We start from the raw sequence: 25,162 nt of genomic DNA, 5'->3' as shown, positions 1-25,162 counted from the left end.
CGCTGGGCAGTGCACAAGTCCGGGACATAAGGGCCACATGCGCTGAGAATCTGTGTGGCTAAGACACAGCGGTCCCATCGCTAATGTAGAAAGGATAGGTGTGGCAGCAGCGGGGCATTGCAAACCCCAGCCACGCCCATCTGACTGTTGCTGACCAACAGTCAGATAGGCATAAAAATAAGATTATCGGGCTTATAAAGTATGGAAAAGCGCAGCTAAAGGTATAACTGCATTGTATTTGTTTTTAACAGTAACATCATGGTAGAAGTCTTGGGGGGGGGGGGGGAATAATTTGGTGACAGTTGCGCTTTAATGGCGGAAGTCAAACTGCAAGAATTAAGACTTTAACATTAATAGGAACATGAAAATTACCTAAACTTCTTTAAAACAAGTTTAACAGAAAAAAATTATTTTAAACAATAGATCTGATAACACATTCCCATTAAATATCTGTTTATTCTGGGCAACCCTATTAAGTGGTTGACAACCATCCCTGAATCCACAGTAGGACAGCCCGCTTGACTACTTTGCCCAGAATAAGCAGATGCTGACACATAAACAACAGTATACCCATCGGCACAGCCATCTAAAATGCTGACTACAGATTGAACTGCACTTTTAACATGACAAAGTTCCTATTAGTATAGTTTTCCATTCCATTATATGGTATAGGAACTTCCACTGTGACAGTGAGTGCAAAGAAAGACATTTTAATATGTTTCTTTAGAGGTCCCTCGAAATCTAGAACAATTGTGCATGTGTGTGTATAAAAGTTTTCATGGTACCTTTCACATTTAAAACTACAAATGCATCTGCCATTTTAGATAAGGTAAGGCTGCCTGCAGCATCCTTCAATGAGATCACAGGATGAAAAGGTTATTGTCCTTAGGAAAATGTCTCTCTACAGAGATAAAACTAATTCAAATGTCTTCAGTACTAATAAACCACAATTTTACATAGATTTATTATTTGAGAATGTTCTAAAGAGCTCTGCTCTTACGTTTCTTAGTCCTTTAAAATTCGAAATATTTGCAGTCACCATGGAGATTCACTATTTCCTTTGGGGATTGTATTATTACTTTTTTCCTCATCTTGTAACATAAACTCACTACCGGTAAACTGCTCTGTTGAAGTACCAGGACTTGTGGACTGAAATGTCACATTGTCATCAAAACCAGTTCCTTCAGAAGACCAGCTTCTTTGAGGCTCTAGTAGTGAAGCAAAATTGTTTTGGTGATTACTTTCGTCCTTTGTGCTTGTCGTATCAAAAAAACCAAAATCTATATTTATTAAAGCTCCTTCGGTTGAACTGTTGTTGTTGTTTTTATTTGCCACTACATCATTTTGAGACAAACTATTCATACTTTGTAACACCTGAAGGTGGAAAGCTGCTGGAGCAGACTTCTTTCTTCGAGGGGGAACTGCTGGAGTTAAAGAATTGCTGTTGGGTATCTCCCCAGATGTAACATTAGTCTGAGCAGTAGAAGCATTCTCATCACTCTTCTTGATTTCCTGAGACTTTACCATCTGAGGGGGTAGTATTGTTCTTGGTTTTGGTACTGGTCGTATTTTTGGAATGTCGCTATTATCTGTAGCATTTGAGTCTGCCTCCTTTTGAGGTGTCACAGAAACAGTCAAGGAAGTTGAAGATGTAGTCATTCCTGGCTGTGTTTCACAAGGCCCAATATTTTCATCTGAATTGGTTATGGATTCAGGTCTTTCGATAAATAGAAGTGAAGATGTAGATTCCACTTTATTTAATGGGAGGTGGTTGGAATCTTTTTTTGTTGACTCATCCACAGGATCTAATATTATAAGGTCATCACTCCACAAATTGGGTTTAACTGTTGGATTGGTAATGGAATCAACTACATTTACAGAAGGTTCAGGTTTTGGAGGAACCTTAGGTGGAGGTCTCAATGGTAATAAACTATCTGAGATTCCATCATGATACAAGTGTTTAGGGGATACTGCACCAGGTTGTTGAGTAAGTTCTGTTTTCGGCTCTTGATTAACCTATTAAAAGGCAAAATAAAGCTTTATTACACAGAGACTACCAAAGGTCATAGTCACTATTAACAGCTTTGTTTAACAGCAACATGGTAAATAAAAAAAAAAAAAAATTCCCTGTGTGCTCATACCCTAATCTTCAAGCTTTGCTGTGTTTTCTGTTCTGGTATCTTAACAGTGAACACCCAATGTTTCATTTGTGTGGACAGGAAGTAATACATCTCTACATTATCAATAAATACATAAGAAATGCATCCTAAAAACTGTCTAGCAGACATACAAGCCATGTTGTACAGACAACTTTAAGGGGTCCATTCCACATGCTGTGGATCTGTTGGTGATATTTTGCAAAATATTTAAAACTCATTGATTTTTTTTTTTTTTTGGTGCAGAAACACCGCACATTTTGTGTAATTAATCTGTAGTGACTGAACATTCCTGAAATGTGCATAGTTTCTGCACCAAAAGAAATCAATGTATTTAAAATCCATTGCAAAAAATCCACAACGTGTTAATGTATTCTTCGACATAAAAACTCGTGATAGGTTGAGTCTACGCCCTACTATAAAATGAGAACCACAGGAAACAGAAGACAGTGCGTCTTAAAATGTTACTTGATATTATTATTGATATTTTGTTACTGATATTTTAGATTCATGATCCCACTTCTAAGGATCACACCCTAATGTAAATAGCATTCCAATGTATTTTTTGCCGAGTATATCTGTGTACACTGGTAGCTCTGGTGACTAACTTAGGGCTCGTTTACACTACCATTTCTCTAATTACAAAGCACATCCAGGAGGCTGAAAGCTCGTAGTGCTCTTAATCTTGATATGACTGACAATGGCAGTATAAGGCCAGAGAGTGATCTAAGCATTAACATAAAATAGCATTAATAAGTAAATCACCAGAGCTACCACTATATGTTGAACATGTAATGTTTACATGTTGTGTGCAACACAAAGGTGGATTCTTAAGCACCAGTTGTAGGCCAGCTGTGAATGACACAAAGCGCTCTCAGTCAGTCCTATAAAGTTGAATGGAGCAGCAGCACGCATGTCCAACAGCCACTTCATTCTAACTGGTGCCACAAAACCTCCAATCTCATGATCGTGGGGATCCGAGTGGTTGGACAACTCTAATGAGGCACTTAAATCCGGCTCTAAATGTAACCCAAAAATTTTTTCCATTTACTGACAGAAAACAAAGCGTAAAAAATAAGAAAATTTAAATACAACTGAAAAACCTATTTAAGTATAACAACTTACTTCAGTATTGACAGTAGTTCTTTGATGGGGAACTGGTCTCAAGCTAGGCACCCTAGGAGGTGGTCTATGTGGGACTAGCACGGTCTCTGCATCTAGTGCGTGACCATGCGACACCTTGATGGATACAGATCTGGGTTCTGATTTTGGAAAACTCTCATTGCGATGGAGTCCAGTTTTTATATCTTCTTCTTGTTTTTCTAAAAAGCATAATAAGCAGAATTTTCTATTATGACATCTCTCACTGGATACACATTATCTGAGCATGAACCAAATACCCACAAAGTACTGCTTAGATTGTTGTTTCATGGCATCCTCTTTAAGGACAACTTCAGTTATTTATACAAACCGAGTTATTCTAGGTCCTCAAGGGTCACAAAGTTGACTTTGCTACAAATTGTGTTTCAAATCCTCTGCAAAATCCACTACTGTTGCGTTGAAAAGTAACCGGGGACAGCCAAGGGCCCTGCGCACCGGGGACAGCCAAGGGCCCTGCGCACCGGGGACAGCCAAGGGCCCTGCGCACCGGGGACAGCCAAGGGCCCTGCGCACCGGGGACAGCCAAGGGCCCTGCGCACCGGGGACAGCCAAGGGCCCTGCGCACCGGGGACAGCCAAGGGCCCTGCGCACCGGGGACAGCCAAGGGCCCTGCGCACCGGGGACAGCCAAGGGCCCTGCGCACCGGGGACAGCCAAGGGCCCTGCGCACCGGGGACAGCCAAGGGCCCTGCGCACCGGGGACAGCCAAGGGCCCTGCGCACCGGGGACAGCCAAGGGCCCTGCGCACCGGGGACAGCCAAGGGCCCTGCGCACCGGGGACAGCCAAGGGCCCTGCGCACCGGGGACAGCCAAGGGCCCTGCGCACCGGGGACAGCCAAGGGCCCTGCGCACCGGGGACAGCCAAGGGCCCTGCGCACCGGGGACAGCCAAGGGCCCTGCGCACCGGGGACAGCCAAGGGCCCTGCGCACCGGGGACAGCCAAGGGCCCTGCGCACCGGGGACAGCCAAGGGCCCTGCGCACCGGGGACAGCCAAGGGCCCTGCGCACCGGGGACAGCCAAGGGCCCTGCGCACCGGGGACAGCCAAGGGCCCTGCGCACCGGGGACAGCCAAGGGCCCTGCGCACCGGGGACAGCCAAGGGCCCTGCGCACCGGGGACAGCCAAGGGCTCTGTGACCCCCCCCCCCCCTGCTCACACAGCAGGATGATTGACAAGCCAGGAACCTGCACAGAGCCCTGCCCTCACTTCCTGTATTTGGACTCCTCATAGAGACACACAAGCAAAAGCTGCAGTGACAGATTTTTTCACCAAAAGAGACAGGTTTTTTTTTTTCCAACTGTAAATTTTTATAGAAACATTTTACATTACAAAATATGGAGAAGAACACAATGGTTAAAACAGGGTCCAAAGGGCCTAAGCTCAAATAAAAGTTATGCTGTACAAAAGCATAATCAAATGGTCTCAGAATAAACAGCTACAAGACCTGCATTCACAGTGTAGCTATTATCATCATAAATGCTCAAAAAGCCCTTCTGGGCAACAAAAAACGTAAGAAACATCATATACAACAAGAAACAAGGGGGAAAGGGGGGAGAGGAGAAAAAAATAGGAAAAGAAGGGGAAAAAGACGGGAGAAAAACAGAAGAGAAGTAAAGCAGGAACAAGAGAAAAGTCAAGGAGGTAGGCGGTCAGAGAAACAGTCCCACGGTTACAAGACAGAGAGAAACTAGGGTACAGAGTTATTGAGAGAGGCAGTAAGAGACTCAAGAGACCAAATCTCAGGAATGCGTGCAACTAGTTCGTCCTCAGAGGGAGGGAGAGTCCTCTTCCAACACTTAGCTATAAGGGTCATAGTAGCCAATAGAATATGAAAAAAATTGTTTACAGGGTCTCTTAGCGCCCTGTAGGAAAGATGGCGAAGATACGTCAAAGGATCCAAGGGGACCATCACACCCAGAACAGTATGAATCAAACGCTGCACCATGCGACATAAATCCAGCATACGCGGGCAAGTCCAGAAAATATGAAAAACAGAGCCCAAACCCAGCATTGAGGAGGTATGGTTGGATTAAGCTTATTCAGCAGTTCTGGTGTATGGTACCATCCCATGATCCTCTTAAATGGAGTCTCCTTATACGCTATGCAAATGGAAGCCTTAGAAGCCCTTTCCCAGATAAGCTTCCACTGAGGAAGAGTCAAAGTAGCATTCAAGACCTCCTCCCAACGGGACGGGGCAACACCATCGGGGGGGGGGGGGGGGCATTAAGTATAGAGTTAATGCCAGATAATAGCCCTTTAACCTGAGGGCCCTGACGGCACAGGTCGCTCAAACCCAGTAGGAAGAGAAACAGTTGTGGACCCCAAGGTAGAGGACATGAAGTGACTAAGCTGTAGATAATTGAGCCGTTCGGAGGAGGGAAGGCCATTACGGGATACAAGTTGATCAAAGGACAGAAGAGTACGAGAGAGGGGATCGACAACATTAGCCCAACATAACAGGCCCCTGGAGCCCCACTCCGTCACCATGCCAAAAGTCAGACCCAATGAAAAATCAGGGTGGTAGACAGAAGAGAGAAGAGCCCGAATTTCCTAGAGCAGTACCCCAGATATAGCGAGAGAATGACATAGGAGCCAAAAGGGGGCCTAGAGAAACTAAAGGGGGGGGGGGGGGGGGTTGGATAGACAGGAGAAAACCACAATTTCTCCGATTCCATTCATCTACTGTAAGCATGATAGGCAGACCATGCAGCCAGATGACGCAGGTGGGTTGCCCAATAGTACTCATCAGGGACTGCCAGGCCCCCCCACAGAGTGACTAGCCATCATAACAGTCATCACAAGATGAAGTTTGGCATCCCAGATAAAGCAGAAAATGGCCGATTGGAAATAACGAAGAACAGCAAGAGGAACATGGACAGAAAGGGTCTCAAAAAAAATAGAGCAATTTGGGAAGAATAGTCATTTTCACTGCCACAATGCGCCCAAAAAAAGAGAGATCTATTGAGACCTCCACTTCTCCAAGGCCCTCAACTCTCGAAAGATGGGAAGAAAATTTGTAGAGTAGAGTGAAGTATAGCGTGAGTAAGAAAAATCTCTAAGCTGCCTCCCCGCCTCTCCCATAGAACTACATAGTTAGTTACATAGTTAGTATGGTTGAAAAAAGAAATACGTCCATCAAGTCCAACCAGGAGGAGGCGTGCGGGCTGCGACGTTACGCTGCGGCCGGCATGCCTCCTGCACGGTAGAGCCGTGGCCCCATGCAGGAGATCGCTGGGGGTGGGGGTTCCCAGAGGTTGGCCCCCTTGCGATCAAACACTTATCCTCTATCCTGCGGATAGGGGATAAGTTGTTTTCGGCCACAGATGGCATTTAACCTTACACCCAGACACCACGCTATATGAGTTGAGGACCCTATACAAATAATAGAGAAAGAGCAAAGGAAGGTTGAGAGTGAGAGAGTAAAGGAAGGGTGAGAGAGTAAAGGAAGGGTGAGAGTGAGAACGTTGTCATCTGCAAAGAGGCAAATCTTAAACTCCCTATAATGCAAGGCAACCCCAGAGATGTCCGATGTCCCCCTGGATCATAACAGCAAGCAGTTCAATACACAAAGCAAAAATCGGGGGTGGGGGGGGTACAACAGACATCCCTGTCTAGTTCCGTTATAAATTGGGAAAGCCGGGGAAGAGGTGTATGGGAGTTTGAGGGAAGCAGTAGGAGAGGAGTAAAGGCCCTGAAGAGCAGTGAGAAAGTTACCAGAGATCGGGCCGGGGTCTACAGCGAGCTTCTTGCTACAAGTTTGAGATGCAGCAAGTTTTCCGCTGCAGCTCAAACTCCCAGCGGGAAGCTCGCTGTAGACCCCGGCCGTGTGAGTGTACCCTAAAAACACCACACTATACTACATTACACAAAATAAAAGGTAAAACGCTACATACACATACCCCTACACAGCCCCCCCCCCAAATAAAAAATCTCTCGTATGGCACTTTTCAAAACGGAGCTTCCAGCTGTTGCAAGACAACTCCCAGTATTGCCGGACAGCGATTGACTTTCCAGGCATGCTGGAAGTTTTGCAACAGCTGGAGGCACCCTGTTTGGGAAACACTGCCATAGGGTATTTTTGGTATCGGAGGCAAGTGTCATTCCTGCATTCGGTTCAGTCCTTATGCAAATCCCTTATTTAGTCCTCAAATGCGAATGGCGCTCTCTCACTTCAGAGCCCTGTCGTATTTCAAGGCAACAGTTTAGGGCCACATATGGGGTATTTTCGTACTCAGGAGAAATTGCCTAACAAATTTTGGGGGGCTTTTTCTCCTATTACCCCTTGTAAAAATGTAAAATTTTGGGGAAAACCAGCATTTTAGTGAAAAAAAAAAATCATTTACACATCCGACTTTAACGAAAAGTCGTCAAAAACCTGTGGGGTCTTAAGGCTCACTGTACCCCTTGTTACCTTCCTTGAGGGGTGTAGTTTCCATAATAGTATGCCATGTGGATTTTTTTTTTTTGCTGTTCTGGCACCATAGGGGCTTCCTAAATGTGACATGCCCCCAAAAACCATTTCAGAAAAATTCACTCTCCAAAATCCCATTGTCGCTCCTTCCCTTCTGAGCCCTCTACTGCGCCGATCGAACATTTTACATACACATATGGGGTATTTCCTTACTCGAGAGAAATTGCGTTACAAATTTTGGGGGGGGATTTCTCTCATTTTACCCCTTATAAAAATACAAAAACTGGGTCAACAAGAACATGCGAGTGTAAAAAAATGCAGATTTTGAATTTTCTCCTTCACTTTCCTACTATTCCTGTGAAACACCTAAAGGGTTAACACACTTACTGAATGTCATTTTGAATACGTTAAGGGGTGCAGTTTTTATAATGGGGTCATTTGTGTGGTATTTCTAATAAGAAGGCACTTCAAATCGACTTCAAACCTGAACTGGTCCCTGAAAAATTTAGATTTAGAAAGTTTTGTGAAAAATTAGAAAATTGCTGCTGAACTTTGAAGCCCTCTGATGTCTTCCAAAAGTAAAAACAGGTCAACTTTATGATGCAAATATAAAGTAGACATATTGTATATGTGAATCAGTATATAATTTATTTGGTATGTCTATGTTCCTTACAAGCAGAGAGTTTCAAAGTTCGAAAATTGCTAAATTTTCTAATTTTTTATGAAATTTTGGAATTTTTCACGAAGAAATGATGCAAGTATGGTCAAAATTTTACTGCTATGTTAAAGTAGAATATGTCACGAAAAAACAATCTCAGAATCAAATTCATAAGTAAAAGCATCCCTGAGTTATTAATGCTTAAAGTGACAGTGGTCAGATGTGCAAAAAAACGCTCTGGTCCTTAAGGTGAAAATGGGCTTGGTCCTTAAGGGGTTAAAAACACTCTGTGTAAAATGAAGTCCCCAGGTTTTATTATTAAGAGAAGATAAAAATTCATCAAATAAAATGGTGGAACCGTTCCAGATAAAAAATATATCATTAATAAAACGCTTAAAATAAACACAGTGTTGGAATAAATGATGAGAATAAATAGAAGCTTCCTCAAACAGGCCTACAAACAAATTCGCGAAGCTAGGTGCCACTCGCGAGCCCATAGCGGTGCCTGTATGCTGTGCATAAATATGTTTTTGAAATTCAAAGTAGTTATGTGTTAAAATATAGCGGAGCCCTTTTAGGATAAAATCACGATGTGATGGGGAGGTCTGGGTCACCATTTAAATAGTGGGCTACTGCATTTATCCCCAGGTCATGGTCAATAACAGTATAGAGGGAGGTGATATCCATCGTGACCAGAGTGCATTCATTTTTCGATTCCACTTTTAAAATTGAGGAGATAAAATCGGTGGTATCCTTTAGGTGTGATTTTAGCTTAAAAACGTATTTATGCAACAGTAAATCTAAGTAATGAGACAAATTGGAAGATACAGAACCAATACCAGACACTATGGGTCGACCTGGTGGATTATCGGTAGAAGGTAGAAGGTAGAAGGTGAGCATGGCAGGTTCCTGTATGAGGATAAAGTCTTTCTTGGATTTATTTAAAACACCTGTTTGGAAACCTTCATTAACCAAGTTCTTAAGTTCCTCCGTGTATGATTTGGTTGGGTCCGAGGAGAGTGTTTTGTAAAATTTCGGATCATTAAGTGGTCTGTTGGCTTCCTTGATGTAGTCCACTGTGTTTAGAATGACTCCTCCTCCTCTATCTGCTGGGCGGATGACAATGTCGTGGTTGTCAGATAGTTTAAGGGTTTGTTGTTCAATACGTGATAGGTTGTTCGAATGCAGGGTGTTATTCTTGGTCAGTTTTTCCTAGGTCACTGGCGACCATACTTAGAAAAGTGTCAAGGTAGCTCTCTCTAGATTGGAGTGGGTAAAATTTGGACTTAGGTTTTAGTTCAGTATGGATTGGGGCTGGCTCTGTGGAGTTGTTGATAGTGGTGGGGTTAGACTCGACCCCGGGTTCCCCTTTAATGTTAAAAAAAGTTTCATAGTTTTCTAACAAAACTATTGAGATCAATAAATAAGTCGAAGCTACTAGATTTTCCAGTGGGGCAAAAAGATAAGCCTCTTTTGAGGATTTTGTTCTCAATGTCATTTAAGATATATGTGGAAATATTGAATATTTTGACAGTCTATATATTTGTGGGTCCCTGTGTGGTTTGTTTTTCTTCTTTCTCTGGTCTATCCATGCTTCTCTTCCGACCTCCCCTGCATCCCCGTCTCTGAGGTTTTTTCTTTTTCCCCCTGGGGGGGGGGGCTATATCCACTTGTTCGATCGTAGTTGGTGTTTGCAATGGCGGCGGTGGTATCTTTATCTTGCGGGGGAGGTCTAAAAAAAACGTGTGATTGTGTTGGTTGTATGGTAAAGATAAGTCCATGTCTGGAATGGTCTTGGTAGGCACTTGCTGGGGGTATGTGGGAAGATGATCAAGGGGAGTAAAAAATGCTAGTCGGTGGTTGCTGGTATCTGGTGGAGTAGTGATGTGGACAGTGAGGAGGGAATCCTCAAGGAGGGATTCAGACTCGGATCCCGAGAAACAACCAGATGGAAGATGGTTAGAGGGTTCCTGTGTGGAGGGATGTGTGGAGCATGAGTTAATGAAATCGATGAGTTCTTGCGGGGGGAGGGGAGGAGGAGCCAGACTGGGTGTGGTTTCTGCAAAGAGATGTTGGATCGTTGAGACAGTTTTATTGGAGGGTTTGAAGGTTTTGACGTTGTTATGCTGGCGGTGGGGGGGAAATCTATTGCGGGAGTGTTTGGTATCAATTGGTGTGATGGTTTTCAGACAGTATTTGATGTTGTTATGTTGGTAGTCGTCCCTATCTCTTTTGAGTTTGGCGAGTTTCTTTTGCAGAATTTCTTGTTCTAATTTACTCGTCTTCTCATTGTGGGACGACTGCCACTCAGTATATTCGGGTAAGTGTTGGAACTTGGATAACGAAAAAATGCAGTGATCAAGTTTGTCCGATATAAGCTCTACAACTGAGTCCCTTTTTTCAGATAATAGTTGTAATAACGTGGTAGAGCAGATATTCAAAGCATTTTCCCATTTACTAGAGAAGGTGGTGTCCTCTTTGAAGGATGCAATGCGTCTTCCTCTAAGGCCCCTGGGAACAATTTTCTCAGTCAAATAAACCTTGAGAAAGGCATTGTCGAGTTGGTGGTGTGTTTCTTCTGCTGTCAGTTTTTCTAGTTCAAAGAACAATTTTTTCATTTGTTCGAGATCATTAGGAGGCACAGTACCTGGGGAATCAGAGGAATGCATCATTGTTCCTGTGGGGTGTGTGGAAGACACAAAGGTGTTGAACATCATGGATCTTTTATTCAATCTTGTATTCTTGAGGTCCATTGTGGCGAATGAGGGTAGGGTAGTCACGGTCGCCTCGGTCATGAGCAGAAAGACTCTTCTGGCACGTTACTGCGAACGGCCTGTGATGAAGATTCTGTGGAGAAAAGAAAAAAGACCGACGGACAGCGCCTCGTGTATTACCCAGGGGTACAGAGAGTGGTGAGTGGGGGGGCAACCCCGCGGAGCTTTTAGGTGGCTGCTCACCTGATGGTAGTAGTGATTGCGCATGTAACCCACATGTGAAGCAACAGTGGACTGCAATCGGGCAATATAAGCTCTTGTACAATCATGCGCCCCCTCCAGCTCCTAAACTCTCTCTGATACAGTCCTGGCGATGCGCTGAGATTTCAGTCCGGCAGGTATCTAACTTCAGATATCAAGGAACAAAAGTCCTCCTCCATGGGTATTTGTGAAAGAAGTTGGCTCCAATCATGGGGTGCAGGAGACACTGCAGGGACTCCAGAGCAGGCCAAATCATCCTCCGCAAGGGCATCTTAGGGTAACCTGGATCCCATAGGGAAAGGAGAAGAGGTGGACCCAACAGAGGGTACAGGGCCCTTCTGATGTAAGGAGAGAGGGGGCCCCTGTATTGTGTCGACCCGAGGACATCAAACTTTGAGACTTGGGAGAGCATTTAGAGGGATGGTAAACGGACCCCCAAATAAACCAGATAAAGATGGCCAGTCCACAGGTATGCTGAGGGGATGTGGGCGACAAACCGGGGGGTCAGGGTAGAGTGAGGCAAGAGGAACAGGAGGGATGGAGTAGGTAGAGGCCGGGGAGCTTCCCACTATGGCAGCACAGGATGGTGGAAAGCAATCAGGTGGAGAGACACCCATTAACCCCTGAGCAGAAGGCAGCCGCAGGACTCGCCACAGCCGTGGCCAAAGCAGATGAGCCAGATACCTGAAGGCAGCCTGAAGCCGGTGAGGGAGCCCATTGTGAGCTACCAGGGAGCAATGCAGCGGAGACCTCAGGCGGGGAGTGCGGAGGGGAAGATAGCGGCCGCTCAACAGGGAGAGAGCAGAGGACGTGGCACCCAGAGCTTGAGGAGAGGCAGCGGATAGCAGAGGAGCCGTCCATTCTCAAGCCGGAGGAGGTAGGGAGTCTTCAGAGTGCAGGACCTTGTCTGGAGGAGGCGCACCAGCCGAGTGGGACCTGAGGCTGGAAGCAGGGCCTGTAACGGTGGGCGGGTGGCCCACAGTCTGGGAGGCCTGGAAGTAGCATGCAATACCTCCAGGAGGAGTAGAAGACAGCCTAGGAGTGGGGGGTTGTTTTGGCAGACGGCGACAGGTTCTCCCTATCAGATGGTCATGGGTCACAGTAAATTACAATTCATTTAGGGCCTCAGGGAGCGGGAGCCCACAGATCAGACGGGCATCTCCTTCAGCGCAAGCCACCACCCCCCCCCCCCAAATATAAAGATTTTATAATCAATGTATATTACAGATATACATATACTAGTATTATCTATATCATAGCAAATGTTTTTGTTAATGACAGGTACACTTTTGAGGTCATTTAGCTGTCTGCTACTGTATTGTTTTGAGGACTTTACCTGTAAAAATCCACACTTTCTGCCACTTATGAATTTACCCTTACGAAGATGAAGAAAGAAGAGCTTAGCCTAGCGCTTCTTCCACCTTGTTCTAGCGATCAGCAGAGGTCTATTTAGCCAGACATATCAAATTTTTTTTTTTAAAGTATTAAAATGACAGTGTAAGTAGCTCCATACTTCCTGTATGTTACATCACACACAAGTTACTAAATCCATTCTTCACCTTTTTTGGACTCCATGAGCCATTTAATGGTTTCTTCTGCTTCTTGTGCAGTCGTAGTTTTAATCTGTTTTACATTGTAAGGTTTGCTAATTCCAGATTTGTCCTTTGGCTACGAAGAAAATGTAAAACATTTAGTTTTCAGAATTTCTAGACAGAATGTAACTGAATGTTTTTATTAATACAAAAAAGGTAGTTTCCTTAGTTGCCCCAGTTAGACTTTTTGGAGGGTAGCAACTACATCTGCCCTCTGCAGTGATGGACAGTAACAAAAAATAAATAAAAATGAAAAAAAAGAGAAATACAACTTTTTCTATACTCCTACATTAAGAATACCAAGTAATACAAATTTTGAAGTTAAAGGGGTACACCGCTCCCCAGCGTCCGGAAGTTTATTGTTCTGAATGCTGTGTGCGGGCTTCCGTGTTCAGGGCCGCCCCTCGTGACGTCACGCCCACCCCCCTCAACGAAAGTCTATGGGAAGGGGTGATGGTGACGGCCGTCGTGCCCCCTTCCCATAGACTTTCGTTGAGGGGGCGGGCGTGACGTCACGAGAGGCGGCCCTGAACACTGAAGCCCGCACACAGCGTTCGGAACAATAAACTTCTGGACGCTGGGGAGCGGAACTCCGGAAGCAGGGGGAACCCCTTTAAAGCTTTACATTAATTTTGTCACCTGCTTTATGAAGCACAAACTGTGGGCAGCATGAAACAGGTGCAAGGAGCGTGATCCTGACACACTAATGATTTACTCTAAAATGCTCTGGGTCTTCAGAGAAGTCATACTACGAAAGGACCTAGGTAACAAGTCGTTGGGGCGGGTTCCAGCAACTGCTCTCCACCCAGTTATTGGGGAGTGATGCCTCTTTCACTATACACAGACAGGGAAATACCCCTCACTTAGGGCTGGCTGAGACTTCTTATCTGGGTCCGAGCAGCATTTCTAAACTATCAAATGCTTTAGCTTTTCAGAGAAATCAGAGTAAATATTAATGTGTCAGGATCACGCTCCCTACACCTGTTTCATTGTACTCTTTTCTTTAACACAGGTGAGAGGTTTCCTTCAAAGTTAATGTCCATCGTTTAAGACAATTTTGCACACAACCATAGACATACATGATAAAAATCTGACCAGCAACTAATCTGAGAAGCTCACTGTGTACAGATTTATACAGCACCTATTGAACCTTCTAATAGATCATTATTATGAAAAATATTCTGTACAACATGTTGGACCTATGAAAATAAATGAATAGCTTATCTAAAACACCATTTTTAGTAATAAATTAATAACCCAGACAGATAAAGACTCACAGGATTTTGCGGTGCACCAGGGAGAAGCTTAACTGACGGCTGTACTGATGTTGGAATGCTGTTTTCTGAAAAACAAAAATAAAATTCAACAAGGTTACCTCATAAAATCTATTTTTCTATTACATTAAATTTAATCTGCTGGAAACTTGGAAGAGAGACCTTTTTGTAATGGAGATTTATCAAAAACTGTGCAGAGGAAAACTTGCCCAGTTGCCCATGGCAACCAATCAGCTTGCTGCTTTCAGTTTTATGAAGGCCTGTGAAAAATGAAAGAAGAAATCTGATTGGTTGCTATGGGCAACTGGGCAAGTTTTCTTCTGCACAGGTTTTGAAAAATCTCCCCCTCTGTCGATCCTTACAGGTTGCAAGTTTCTAACACAAAAGAAAACATATGGAGCAGAGAACACTTGTCTGTCCCCCTCTGCTGTTGGGTGGGCTAAGGGGAACAAATGTTCACCCCATACTCACATAGTAAATGGGGAGAGTGGAGGTAACCACTGCCAGTCACCTCTGGCAATGGCTTACTTAAAAACAAAATGGTCGGAGAGTTGAAATCTACTAGACCAGTGGTCTTCAATCTGTGGAACTCCAGATGTTGCAAAACTACAACTCCCAGCATGCTGGGAGTTGTAGTTTTGCAACATCTGGAGGTCCACAGGTTGAAGACCACTGTACAAGACTCTTCCCCCTTTTCTATCATCATCTGACAGAGTTGAGAACCCTCCATATGAATCAGGGAGTCAGTCTCCCCAAAGTTGGAGGGGTCAGCTGAGTTTTCACTATAGTGTATGGGAGCATTTAGACAATGTTCTTATCAAGTTTTCCTGTACTTTCTAAACCTTTTTTTTTTATAGAGATCCAATGACGAATTGATAGGTTTTTGAGCTTGTCATAGATAAGTGTTGGTTTCGGTTCGGAGCAGTTTTTTTTCAGACAGAACAGCTGAGACAAATTTTTCTGTGTTGTTAAAAAAACTGGATCTTGTAGAACCATCCTGCTTGACATCAAACTGTTTAATCAAAAGCTTGCAACTGACCAAGGCTAGATTCACAAAATAAAACTAACAAAAAATGGTTCATTTTTATTGGTTTTATCAGTTTTAAAGAGATGTGTAAAGAAAAAAAATGGACAGCTGATCTTAAGTTTCCTATTTAAGGGTACAAACAGGAGGATTTGGTTGCGAACTCACAGTGTGTTTCCTGCTGCACGTTTGAATGGGGGTGGGTCTCCGCAGGCTGTTCGCAGAAAATTTTCAGCAGCGGAATTTCCGATGAGGAAAATCTGCTGCAAACCCTATTGACTTCAATGGGGTCTGCGCCGGAATTTCCGCAGCAATAACTCTGCTGCTGAAAATTTGCTTGGGAGAGCCCGTCCCCATAGGAAAAACTTGCCGTGGAAAAACTCAATGCGAGTTCACAAGTAAATCCGCCCGTTTTTTTTTTTCCCCATGACATGACAGCTGTAAGGGGTATATTTTCCCTCACTTAATTTTACACTCACATCCACTCAGGTTGCAAAAGATTAAACATTTTTCCCAACACACACTACTCTCCAGCAGTCTAAGAAAACTATGGATTATTTAAGGCATTCAAATTTATTTAAGTTTTAATATTAAATGGGCACTGTCATCAACATTTTTTTTATATGTTGTAGTACATATGTACTACAACATATCTCTAATATATTTTCATAATTTTTTTTATTTTTTATTAAAACCTTTTAATTTACGTTTGAAAACCGTCCACTAGGGGTCTCCCTCCTAGTGGCCGGCTGCAGGCTGGCGTGACGACACGCCTGAATTCGGACCGATGCCGGCCGGGCAATCGGTCCGAAATCATTCAGCCTGCGCTTGCTCCCTGCCTGTCAATCAGACAGACGGGAGCGAGTGCATTGGCTCCCTGGCCACTCCTCCCGCACATCGCCGCTGCTGCTGCCAATGGCCCTGACTTATTGTTTTCAACACAGGGTGCCTCCAGCTGTTTCACTACTAAAACTCCAAGCATGCCCTGACAGCCAACAGGTGTCAGGGCAAGCTGGGAGTTGTAGTGGTGAAACAGCTGGAGGCATCCTGTGTAGATGAACTAAGGGCAGAAGTTTGCCCCCTCAGCAGGCATCAGTGAGGTTGTGCCTGCTGGGGAAGTCTGCCTGGTAGTGAGCACACTACCAGGCAGACAAAAAAGCATTTTTAATATAGTAAAAAAAAAAAATTAAAAGCAGGGAGGGGGTTATGGATAGATGGGCAATAGGCAGGGACAGGGGAGAAAAAAAAAAAGGACTTGGATCTGCCCCCAAATTTGAACAAATTTTTATTCTCCAAGTCTTTTTACACTAGTCCTTGGCTAGGATTCTGTAGCCGACTACTTGTTCATTAGGTGGGGATTGTGAATAAAAAGTGAAGTTATAAGGGGGAACAAGGAGGAATATTAAAACAGTCCTTTTTTTTTTGCCCTTACTCCACAAATGAATCATGTTCTGGTCGGTCACACAGATACATGTTACTATCTTTATTACACAAGTAATTTCAGTATGTGTAATATTCGTGGCTTCATCTCTATTTCATGATTCAGATCATACAATCATACATTTATGAAATTTATTTGTGCTATATAAAGGTCTCTTACTTGGAGGTGGTGGTCTCTGTGGTGGACGTGATCGGGGCCTGTTGGGAACAGATAGTGATCTGCTAGGGGAGCGTGAGCGCACCTCCCCAACATCCTGTAGCTCTCTTTTTAAAGCCAACAAATCTGCATCATCTAAGAAAAAAAAATTGCAATAAGATTATGCATGGTTTTCTTTTGCCCATTTACACGGGAGGTCATTAAAAACAGTTTACACGTAAATTACATGTTTAGGAGAAAGATAAGAACACAGTGAGAGGCAGGAATATTTTCGCTCTATTGTATTTTTTTTTTATATGTTGACGCTAAATGTTTCGCTCACCATTAGTGTAAAAACACTGCTTCTATATGGCTTTTTGGCCATGATGTTCATAACACACAAGTTATAACTGAGATGTGTGCAGGGCATTCTGACAAGTCTCTTGATAATATCATATGCAAAATAAAGGTGGGGTCTGCAACTTAGACAGTTTAATGCCAATTATGAACAGAAGAGGCATACATGACAATTTGACTATAAGTGCAAGGTATATGAATATCATAGTCCTCTTCCCAGGACCCCCTGTGTTCCAGAACCAAGAGCCAGTGACAGGCTAACTTTGTAATAGTAGGCATCTTAGAGCTGCTTTTACACAATAAACAACTGTGATGAGGTTGGGATTCAGTTTAAAATTCTCTAGTTTTTTTACACAAGTGGTAAGTATCTGGATGCCATTGTCATTTGTGTAATCCAGGAAAAAAAAAAAAAAAACAATCAACAGGAATTAAAAGTACTGACCCCACTCATACCTTCAAGACATTAAAGGGGTATTCCGGGCAAAAACATCTTCTCCCCTATCGAAAAGGATAGGGGATAACATGTCTGATGGCGGGGACATGCAGCTGGGACCCCCACGATCTCCGTGCAGCAGGCCGCATTCTATGCGTAGCTGCGTCTGAAGTTTCGGAAATTGCCGGGCTTCCGAGACGGGGACATGACGTCACGCCACACCCCCTCCATTCATGTCCATGGGAGGGGGCGTTGCGGCCGTTACGCCCCCTCCCATAGAAATGAATGGAGGGGGCGTGACGTCACGTCCCTGTCTCGGAAGCCCGGCGGTTTCCGAAACTTCAGACGCAGCTACGCATAGAATGCGGGCTGTTGCAGGGAGATCGCAGGGGTCCAAGCGGCGGGCCCCCGCGATCAGACATCTTATCCCCTATCCTTTCGATAGGGGATAAGATGTTTTTGCCCGGAATACCCCTTTAAAGACAACCCACAGGTAGGTCATTGAATTTAGTGTATAATTTGTGTTTTGTGAAGGGCATGGATTTTACATATAAACTTGTGTCTTTCATAGACCGTTTGCATTTCCTTCTTGCAATTATACTTTTTGGCAACAAAGCGTTAAAATAAATGGCAGCCTGTATACCTTTAAATGAATGTGGTTTCTTTGGACTAGCACTAGAGGCTTTACTTGATCCAGGTGCTTGTGCTGTACACAGCTGTCCATTCCCATGGGACACATCATCAGTTGCTGATCTGTCAGTCACTAGGTGGCGAGGCAGCACGTAATCAGAGTCATCGTCCAGTAAGTCACCTTAAGCCAGAATCAAGAATCGTGAGGAGTTGCAAAAAGGATATACAGTACATACTGGGGGGAATTTATCATTGGTTTTACCCTGGTTTTGTGGTGTACATTTGTCTCAGATGCTGCTTTAAGACTTTTCATTGCGACATTTGCTTTAGAAGGTTTTAATTTTTTTTTTTAAAAGAACATACCAAGTCGTGATTTCAGTTGATATCATGCAGTGGTCAGGAATATATCATGTGTGACTTTTCAGTTTGTCGCATCTTTTATCGCAACTGCGCTTAACCAAATCTACACCAGCCATGACTCTGCTTACAAAACTGACTGCAAATGGCATTATTAAAAAGTCGCACATTTTGTCGCATGGGATTAAAAGTCGCAGAGGAATCACCATACAAAGTGCAGTACTGAAGAAATGTGATCAGAACCAGATTTATCACATGCCCTGCACCATGTAATAAATATGGTGAAGGTGCACAGTTTCCAACACATGAATTAATGTTTTTTTTTATTTTTTTTTAAAAGACGTTCCCCTACATCACTCTTGATGAATTCCCTCCACTGTAAACAACAGAAACACACTAAATGGGCTGTGATTCATGAAACTAAGCACAATAACTTGGCATAGATTAGTAGCCTAAGTGGTATTCCACAATAGTACCTTACTGCACTGTATAAAGGCTTGATGTATGCTTTGAAATATGAACAATCTTTTCTTTTAAGATGGGAATTTGAAAAACGCCCTTAATGTAATAATAGCTTAAGCAAGCATATTCAGTAGGCAGAGCAAAGAGTGCTCTAGGGCCATTGGCTGGGAACACGTCAGCAATGCTGGCTACACGAACACTTAATAAACTAAAACTAAATACCGTAAATAAACTAAACTAAATAATGGCTAGTAAGGTAAATTTTACTCTCAGATCTGTTGTATATAATAATGAAATGCATTGGTTGAAAAAAGTATTTAACATATCACCATTTTTCTCACTAAATGTATTTTTTATTGGTGCTAGTGACTTTTTTTGCCAGATGTTGGTAACAACCCGAGTAATCCATACAAAGAAACAAAAATAAATAAATAAATAAATAAAGCTCAGAAATTAAGTTTTGTGTAATAATGTGAAATGACAAAGGGAAAAAAGTATTGAACACATCAAGAAAGGGAGAGGAGAAAAGGCATGGATAGCCAAGGCAACAGCTGTATCTATCAGTAATTAAAAAGCAATCCAGACCCTTGTCAGCGCAAATTAGTATCAGCTGGGTCAGTACCAACTGATTGCCTACAAAAAAAGGTTCTCATTGCTAAGGTGTCACACAAGACATCTCAAGATGGATAAAAGCTAAGCGCTTTCTTTGTAAACATCCCTGCCGGCCGCCACGTCCCCTCCATTTACGTCTATGGGAGGAGGCATGATGGCTATGTACTAGCCGTCACCCCCCCCCCTCCCATAGACATGAATGGAGGGGACGTGGAAGCTGCAAGCTTCCATGTTCTGGATGCCACCGCTGCCGGCCCGGAGATCGCGGGGAATCCCAGGGTCAGGACCCCCGCGATCTAACATCTTATCCCCTATCCTTTGGATACGGGATAAGATGTTTACAGTGGAGTACCCCTTTAAGACCTTTGCAACCTAATTATGGCAAAACAGAACGATTGTTTTGGTTACAGACAAATTTCTATGTTTCTGAATGTTCCAGGGAGCACTGTTGGGGCCATAATACAGATGTGAAAAGACAATTTCATCAACAATTTGCCTCAACCAGATTTCTGACAGAGTGAAAACAATAATCAAAAAAGAGTTGTCTAAGAACCACTTGTGGAGAGCTTCAAAAAGACTATGGCCCAGATTTATCAAAGTTTGTAGAGCTTATTTTCCTGTATGTTTGGCACAACTCCGCTTATTTGCAACTTTTTTTGTTTACATCCCATCACTCATCTTGACATCTTGCTCACGTAGACGTTTTTCACTTTTCTGTGCACCCTGATTTATCAATGTGTCACAGATCTAGGCGCATCGGATTAAAAAACTCCAGGAATTTACACCAGCTTGAACCTTGCTTATGTTTCTGCTTTTCTGACTACCTGATCACAGTTCACACCGATTTACATCCCCACCTTGTCTCCCACCCGCCCGCGCCGCACATCTCCCACCTGTCTGCTACCTGTTATAAAACTACAACTCCCAGCATGCCCTTACAGTGAGGGCATGCTTGGAGTTGTAGTCTTGTAGCAGGTAGCGTGCGGGAGATGTGCGGCACAGGTGGGTAGGAGACAAGGGGGGGGGGGGGGTGTAAATCAGTGCCCCCGTCATTAAGTGAGGGTAGCGGGGATAGAATGAGATGGAGGCCGGCGGCTGCAGAGTGATGTCAGCCCGGGCTTCTTTAACATACCTCGGCGCCGTGGAGCTTTTGGAGTCCCTAATGTAATTTCACATTCCCCGTTGGGTCCCGTGATTGTCTGGGACCGAGCAGCCAACCACGGGACCTGGCGGGAAATTTGATCTTACAGTAGGGACTAAAACTCTGCGGCTCCATTATATGTTCAAAAGAGCCCCGGGCTGGCATCACTCTGCAGCCGCCCGGGACTCCTGCAGATGGGCTGGGAGATGTGCAGGAGCCATGCCTGCCATCTCTCTGTGCTGCGGTACACATTGAGGGATGGCAGGGATGGCTCCTGCACACCTCCCAGCCCGGCTGCGGGAGTCCCGGGTGGCTGCAGTGTTCGGTCAGCCGAGCTCCCTTTGCTGCGGCGCCGCAGAGTTTACTGTCATTTCAAATTTCTCGAGAAATATGAAATTAGACAGTGATTTTCTGATCACCACCGGCCAGGGAGCGGAGCACATTACCGCCTGCTTCCCTGGCTTGCACAACTACAACTCCCAGCGTTTACTTACAGTAAGGACTTGCTGGGAGTTGTAGTTGTGGGGCGCGTGACAAGCTTGTCACCTGCCCCCTGCCGCACAACTACAACTCCCAGCAAGTCCTTACTGTAAGGGGGGGGGGGGGGGGGGGTAGGTGTCAAGCTTGTCACTCGCCCGCACATCTCCCACACCACATGACTACAACTCCCAGCATGTCCTTACTGTAAGGGCATGCTGGGAGTTGTAGTAGTGTGGCACAGGAGATGCATGGGCGGGTGACAAATATATTAACCTGTTCAGGACCCATGAGGTAACGTTATGTCATAGCGGGTCGGGCCTGGCCTCTAACAACGGCCGGGACCTGTGGCTAATAGCGCGCGGCATTGATCGCGGTGCCGCGTGCTATTAACCCTTTAGACGCGGCGTTCAAAGTTGAACGCCGCGTCTAAAGTGAAAGTGAAAGCATGCCGGTTAGCTCAGGGAGCTGTTCGGGATAGCCGTGGCGAAATCGCGGCATCCCGAACAGCTTACAAGACAGTGGGAGGGCCCCTATCTGCCTCCTCGCTGTCCGATCGCCGAATGACTGCTCAGTGCCTGAGATCCAGGCATGAGCAGTCAAGCAGCAGAATCATCGATCACTGGTTTCCTATGAGAAACCAGTGATCAATGATAAAGATCAGTGTGTGCAGTGTTATAGGTCCCTATGGGAGCTATAACACTGCAAAAAAAAAGTGAAAAAAAGTGAAGATCATTTAACACCTCCCCTATTTTTTTTCAAGAATAATTTTTATTGGGTTTCATAATGCACAGACAGCCGGGAACACCCGGTGAGGGTCAAACAAAGAAAAATAAAAAAACATAAACGAACAAACAGCATGATGCAGTAACATCTCTAGTGTCCATCCTGTGGTAAGATATAGCCATAGAAAGTGCAAAGTCCACAACCTGCGAAAAGGCAAATAATACGCAAGGCATATTGTACCCAGTAGGGCGCTAATGGAAGCTGAGTGCCAATGGGTCTAGGTCGATGTTGTAGAACTCGACAGGAATCAGGGAGGGTAATAGAGAGGTCCGGGAGAGGGGGTAGAAACTGGATCGGGACGGTAGTAGGGGGGGGCGGAAGGGTAGGGGCGGGAGGTAGGGGAGGAAGGGTTAGAGGAAAGGAGGGGGAAGGTTCGTTAGAGGAGAAGGGTCAAGGAGCGTGGAAATATCGGGAGGATATCCAAAAGGACCATTTAGTTTCAAACTGCTGGTAGGAGGAATTACCGAGTGAGATTATTTTTTCATAGGAGCATGTGAGATTGATGGTGGCTATAACATCTAATATTGTAGGGACTTTCGTAGACTTCCAATCTCGTACTAATACAGTCTTAGCTATGGCACACATAATGCAAAGGAGACCCCTGATTCTGGAACACCTCCCCTATTAAAAGTTTGAATCACCCCCCTTTTCCCATAAAAAAAAACAAAAAAAAAACTGTGTAAATAAAAACAAACATATATGGTATCGCCGTGTGCGGAAATGTCCGAATTATAAAAATATATTGTTAATTAAACCGCACGGTCAATGGCGTACGCGCAAAAAAAATTCCATAGTCCAAAATAGTCCTATCAATGCAAAAATGGTACCGCTAAAAACTTCAGATCACGGCACAAAAAATGAGCCCTCATACCGCCCCATACGCGGAAAAATAAAAAAGTTATAGGGGTCAGAAGATGACAATTTTAAACGTATTAATTTTCCTGCATGTAGTTATGATTTTTTCCAGAAGTACGTCAAAATCAAACCTATATAAATAGGGTATCGTTTTAATCGTATGGACCTACAGAATAAAGATAAGGTGTCATTTTTACCGAAAAATGTACTACGTAGAAATGGAAGCCCCCAAAAGTTACAAAATGGCGTTTTTTTTTTCAATTTTGTCTCACAATTATTTTTTTTTCCGTTTCGCTGTAGATTTTTGGGCAAAATGACTGACGTCATTACAAAGTAGAATTGGTGGCACAAAAAATACGCCATTATATGGATTTTTAGGTGCAAAATTGAAAGAGTTATGATTTTTTAAAGGCAAGGAGGAAAAAAACGAAAATGCAAAAACTGAAAAACTTAAGGGGTTAACCTATATTTCTTTTTTTTTCTCTCATTTCAGATCCATGTATCCTGTGGACTACTTCAGATTCGGTGAACTGCATCGATGAGCAGCGTTTTTTTTCTTTCTGTTTAAAGTTAATAAAATGGTTAACGCGGGCTTTTTTTGGAATACATTTTTTTTATTTATTTACTTGACAGGCTTAGTAGTGGAAGCTGTTTTTGCTTAGCGTTAGCCACAAAAACAGCTAGTGCTAACTCCCGATTATTACCCCGGTACCCACCACCACAAGGGTGCCGGGAAGAGCCTTTACAAACAGGCCCGGAGCGTCAAAAATGGCGCTCCTGGGCCTAGGCGTTCCAGGCTGGCGTTATTTAGGCTGGGGAGGGCCAGTAACAATGGTCCTCACCCACCCTGGTAACGTCAGGCTGTTGCTGCTTGGTTGGTATTTGGCTGACAATAAAAATAGGGGGAACCCTATGCGTTTTTTTTTTTTTATATTTAATTATTTATGCAAAAAAAAAAAAACCCATAAGGTTCCCCTTATTTTTATTTTCAGCCAAATACCAACCAAGCAGCCTAAATAACGCCAGCCTGTTACAGCCTAGGCCCAGGAGCGCCATTTTTGACTCCCCGGGCCTGTTGGTACCAGCTCTTCTCGCCACCCCTGTGGCGGTGGGTACCGGGGTAATAACCCTGTGGCTAACTTTAAGCCCAGCTTAGTAGTGGAAGCCATCTTCTAGAAGGAGTCCATTCATAAGCCTGTTAAGTAAATAAAATGTTATTCAAAAAAAAAAAAAATAATAATAAATCCCCCAAAAACTCTCGTAAACCATTTTTTTAACATAAAAAAACCCAAAAAACTGGTCACCGTAGTCCTCCAAATCTAAAGTAATCCACAGGATACACAGATCTGAAATGAGAAGTAAAAAAAAAAAAAATTAGTTAGTACATTTAGGGGAAAAAAGTGGTAAAAAAAAATTAATAAACACACACACACACACACACACATAATATATATATACACATACATACACACTTTTTTCAAAGCTGCAAATTGGTCTTCTGCAGTCATTTATTGGTTTTTGCTTATGTGTGCTAAAAAAATGGTATTCAAAAGGGATTTATTGGCGATAGTATGATAAATATGCCATACATAAGCAAAACCAAAGCAAAAAAAAAAAATGCCTACAGAACTTGCTTACCAAAACAACAATGATAAATGTCTCACTATAAGTAATTAACTCTACCTCCATGGCCTGTATGCATGCTCACCACTCAAGACTCCATTACTAAAGACAAAGCATGTTTAACCCCCTTAAAGGGGTACTCCACCCCAAGACATCTTATCCCCTATCCAAAGGATAGGGGATAAGATATCAGATCGCCGCGGTCCCGCTGCTGGGGATCCCCGGGATCCCCGCTGCGGCACCCCGCTATCATTACAGCGTAATGACGGGCGATACAGGGGACGGAGCAGCGTGACGTCATGGCTCCGCCCCTCGTGACATCACGGCCCGTCCTCTTAATGCAAGTCTATGGGAGGGGGCGTGACGACCGTAACGCCCCCTCCCATAGACTTGTATTGAAAGGGGCGGACCATGACGTCACGAGGGGCGGAGCCGTGACGTAATGATGCTCCGGCCCCTGTATTGCCCGTCATTACGTGCAGAGCAAACTCGCTCTGTGCTGTAATGATAGCGCAGTGCCACAGCGGGGATGCCGGGGCTCCCCAGCAGCGGGACTGTGGCGATCTGACAACTTATCCCCTATCCTTAGGGGCGGAGTACCCA

At 44.1% G+C, this 25,162-nt stretch overlaps 1 protein-coding gene across 4 annotated transcripts in view; it reads right to left on the bottom strand.

Annotated features, from left to right (window-relative positions):
- Positions 1–259: 259 nt before the first annotated feature.
- The window catches only part of SYNJ2 (synaptojanin 2), a 153,353-nt gene continuing 128,450 nt past the window's right edge, over positions 260–25,162 (bottom strand). For 2 of the 4 annotated variants that reach the window (XM_056567091.1, XM_056567092.1), the window contains 6 exons: positions 18,260–18,427; positions 16,851–16,982; positions 14,230–14,294; positions 12,920–13,028; positions 3,282–3,478; positions 260–2,016 (listed from right to left, as the gene is read on the bottom strand). In XM_056567091.1, coding sequence (XP_056423066.1) covers positions 1,036–2,016; positions 3,282–3,478; positions 12,920–13,028; positions 14,230–14,294; positions 16,851–16,982; positions 18,260–18,427 — 1,652 coding nt within the window. In that variant the 3' untranslated portion in view covers positions 260–1,035. Of the gene's footprint in view, positions 2,017–3,281; positions 3,481–12,919; positions 13,029–14,229; positions 14,295–16,850; positions 16,983–18,259; positions 18,428–25,162 lie in introns of those variants that run through there. The other 2 variants (XM_056567093.1, XM_056567094.1) reach the window with 2 other exon arrangements.

This window comes from Hyla sarda, chromosome 3, assembly GCF_029499605.1.
Source record: "Hyla sarda isolate aHylSar1 chromosome 3, aHylSar1.hap1, whole genome shotgun sequence".
In the NCBI taxonomy this organism is placed as follows: Eukaryota; Metazoa; Chordata; class Amphibia; order Anura; family Hylidae; genus Hyla; species Hyla sarda.
The sequence above is the reverse complement of the archived record's forward strand: the minus strand, read 5'-3'. Positions and strand labels throughout refer to the sequence as shown.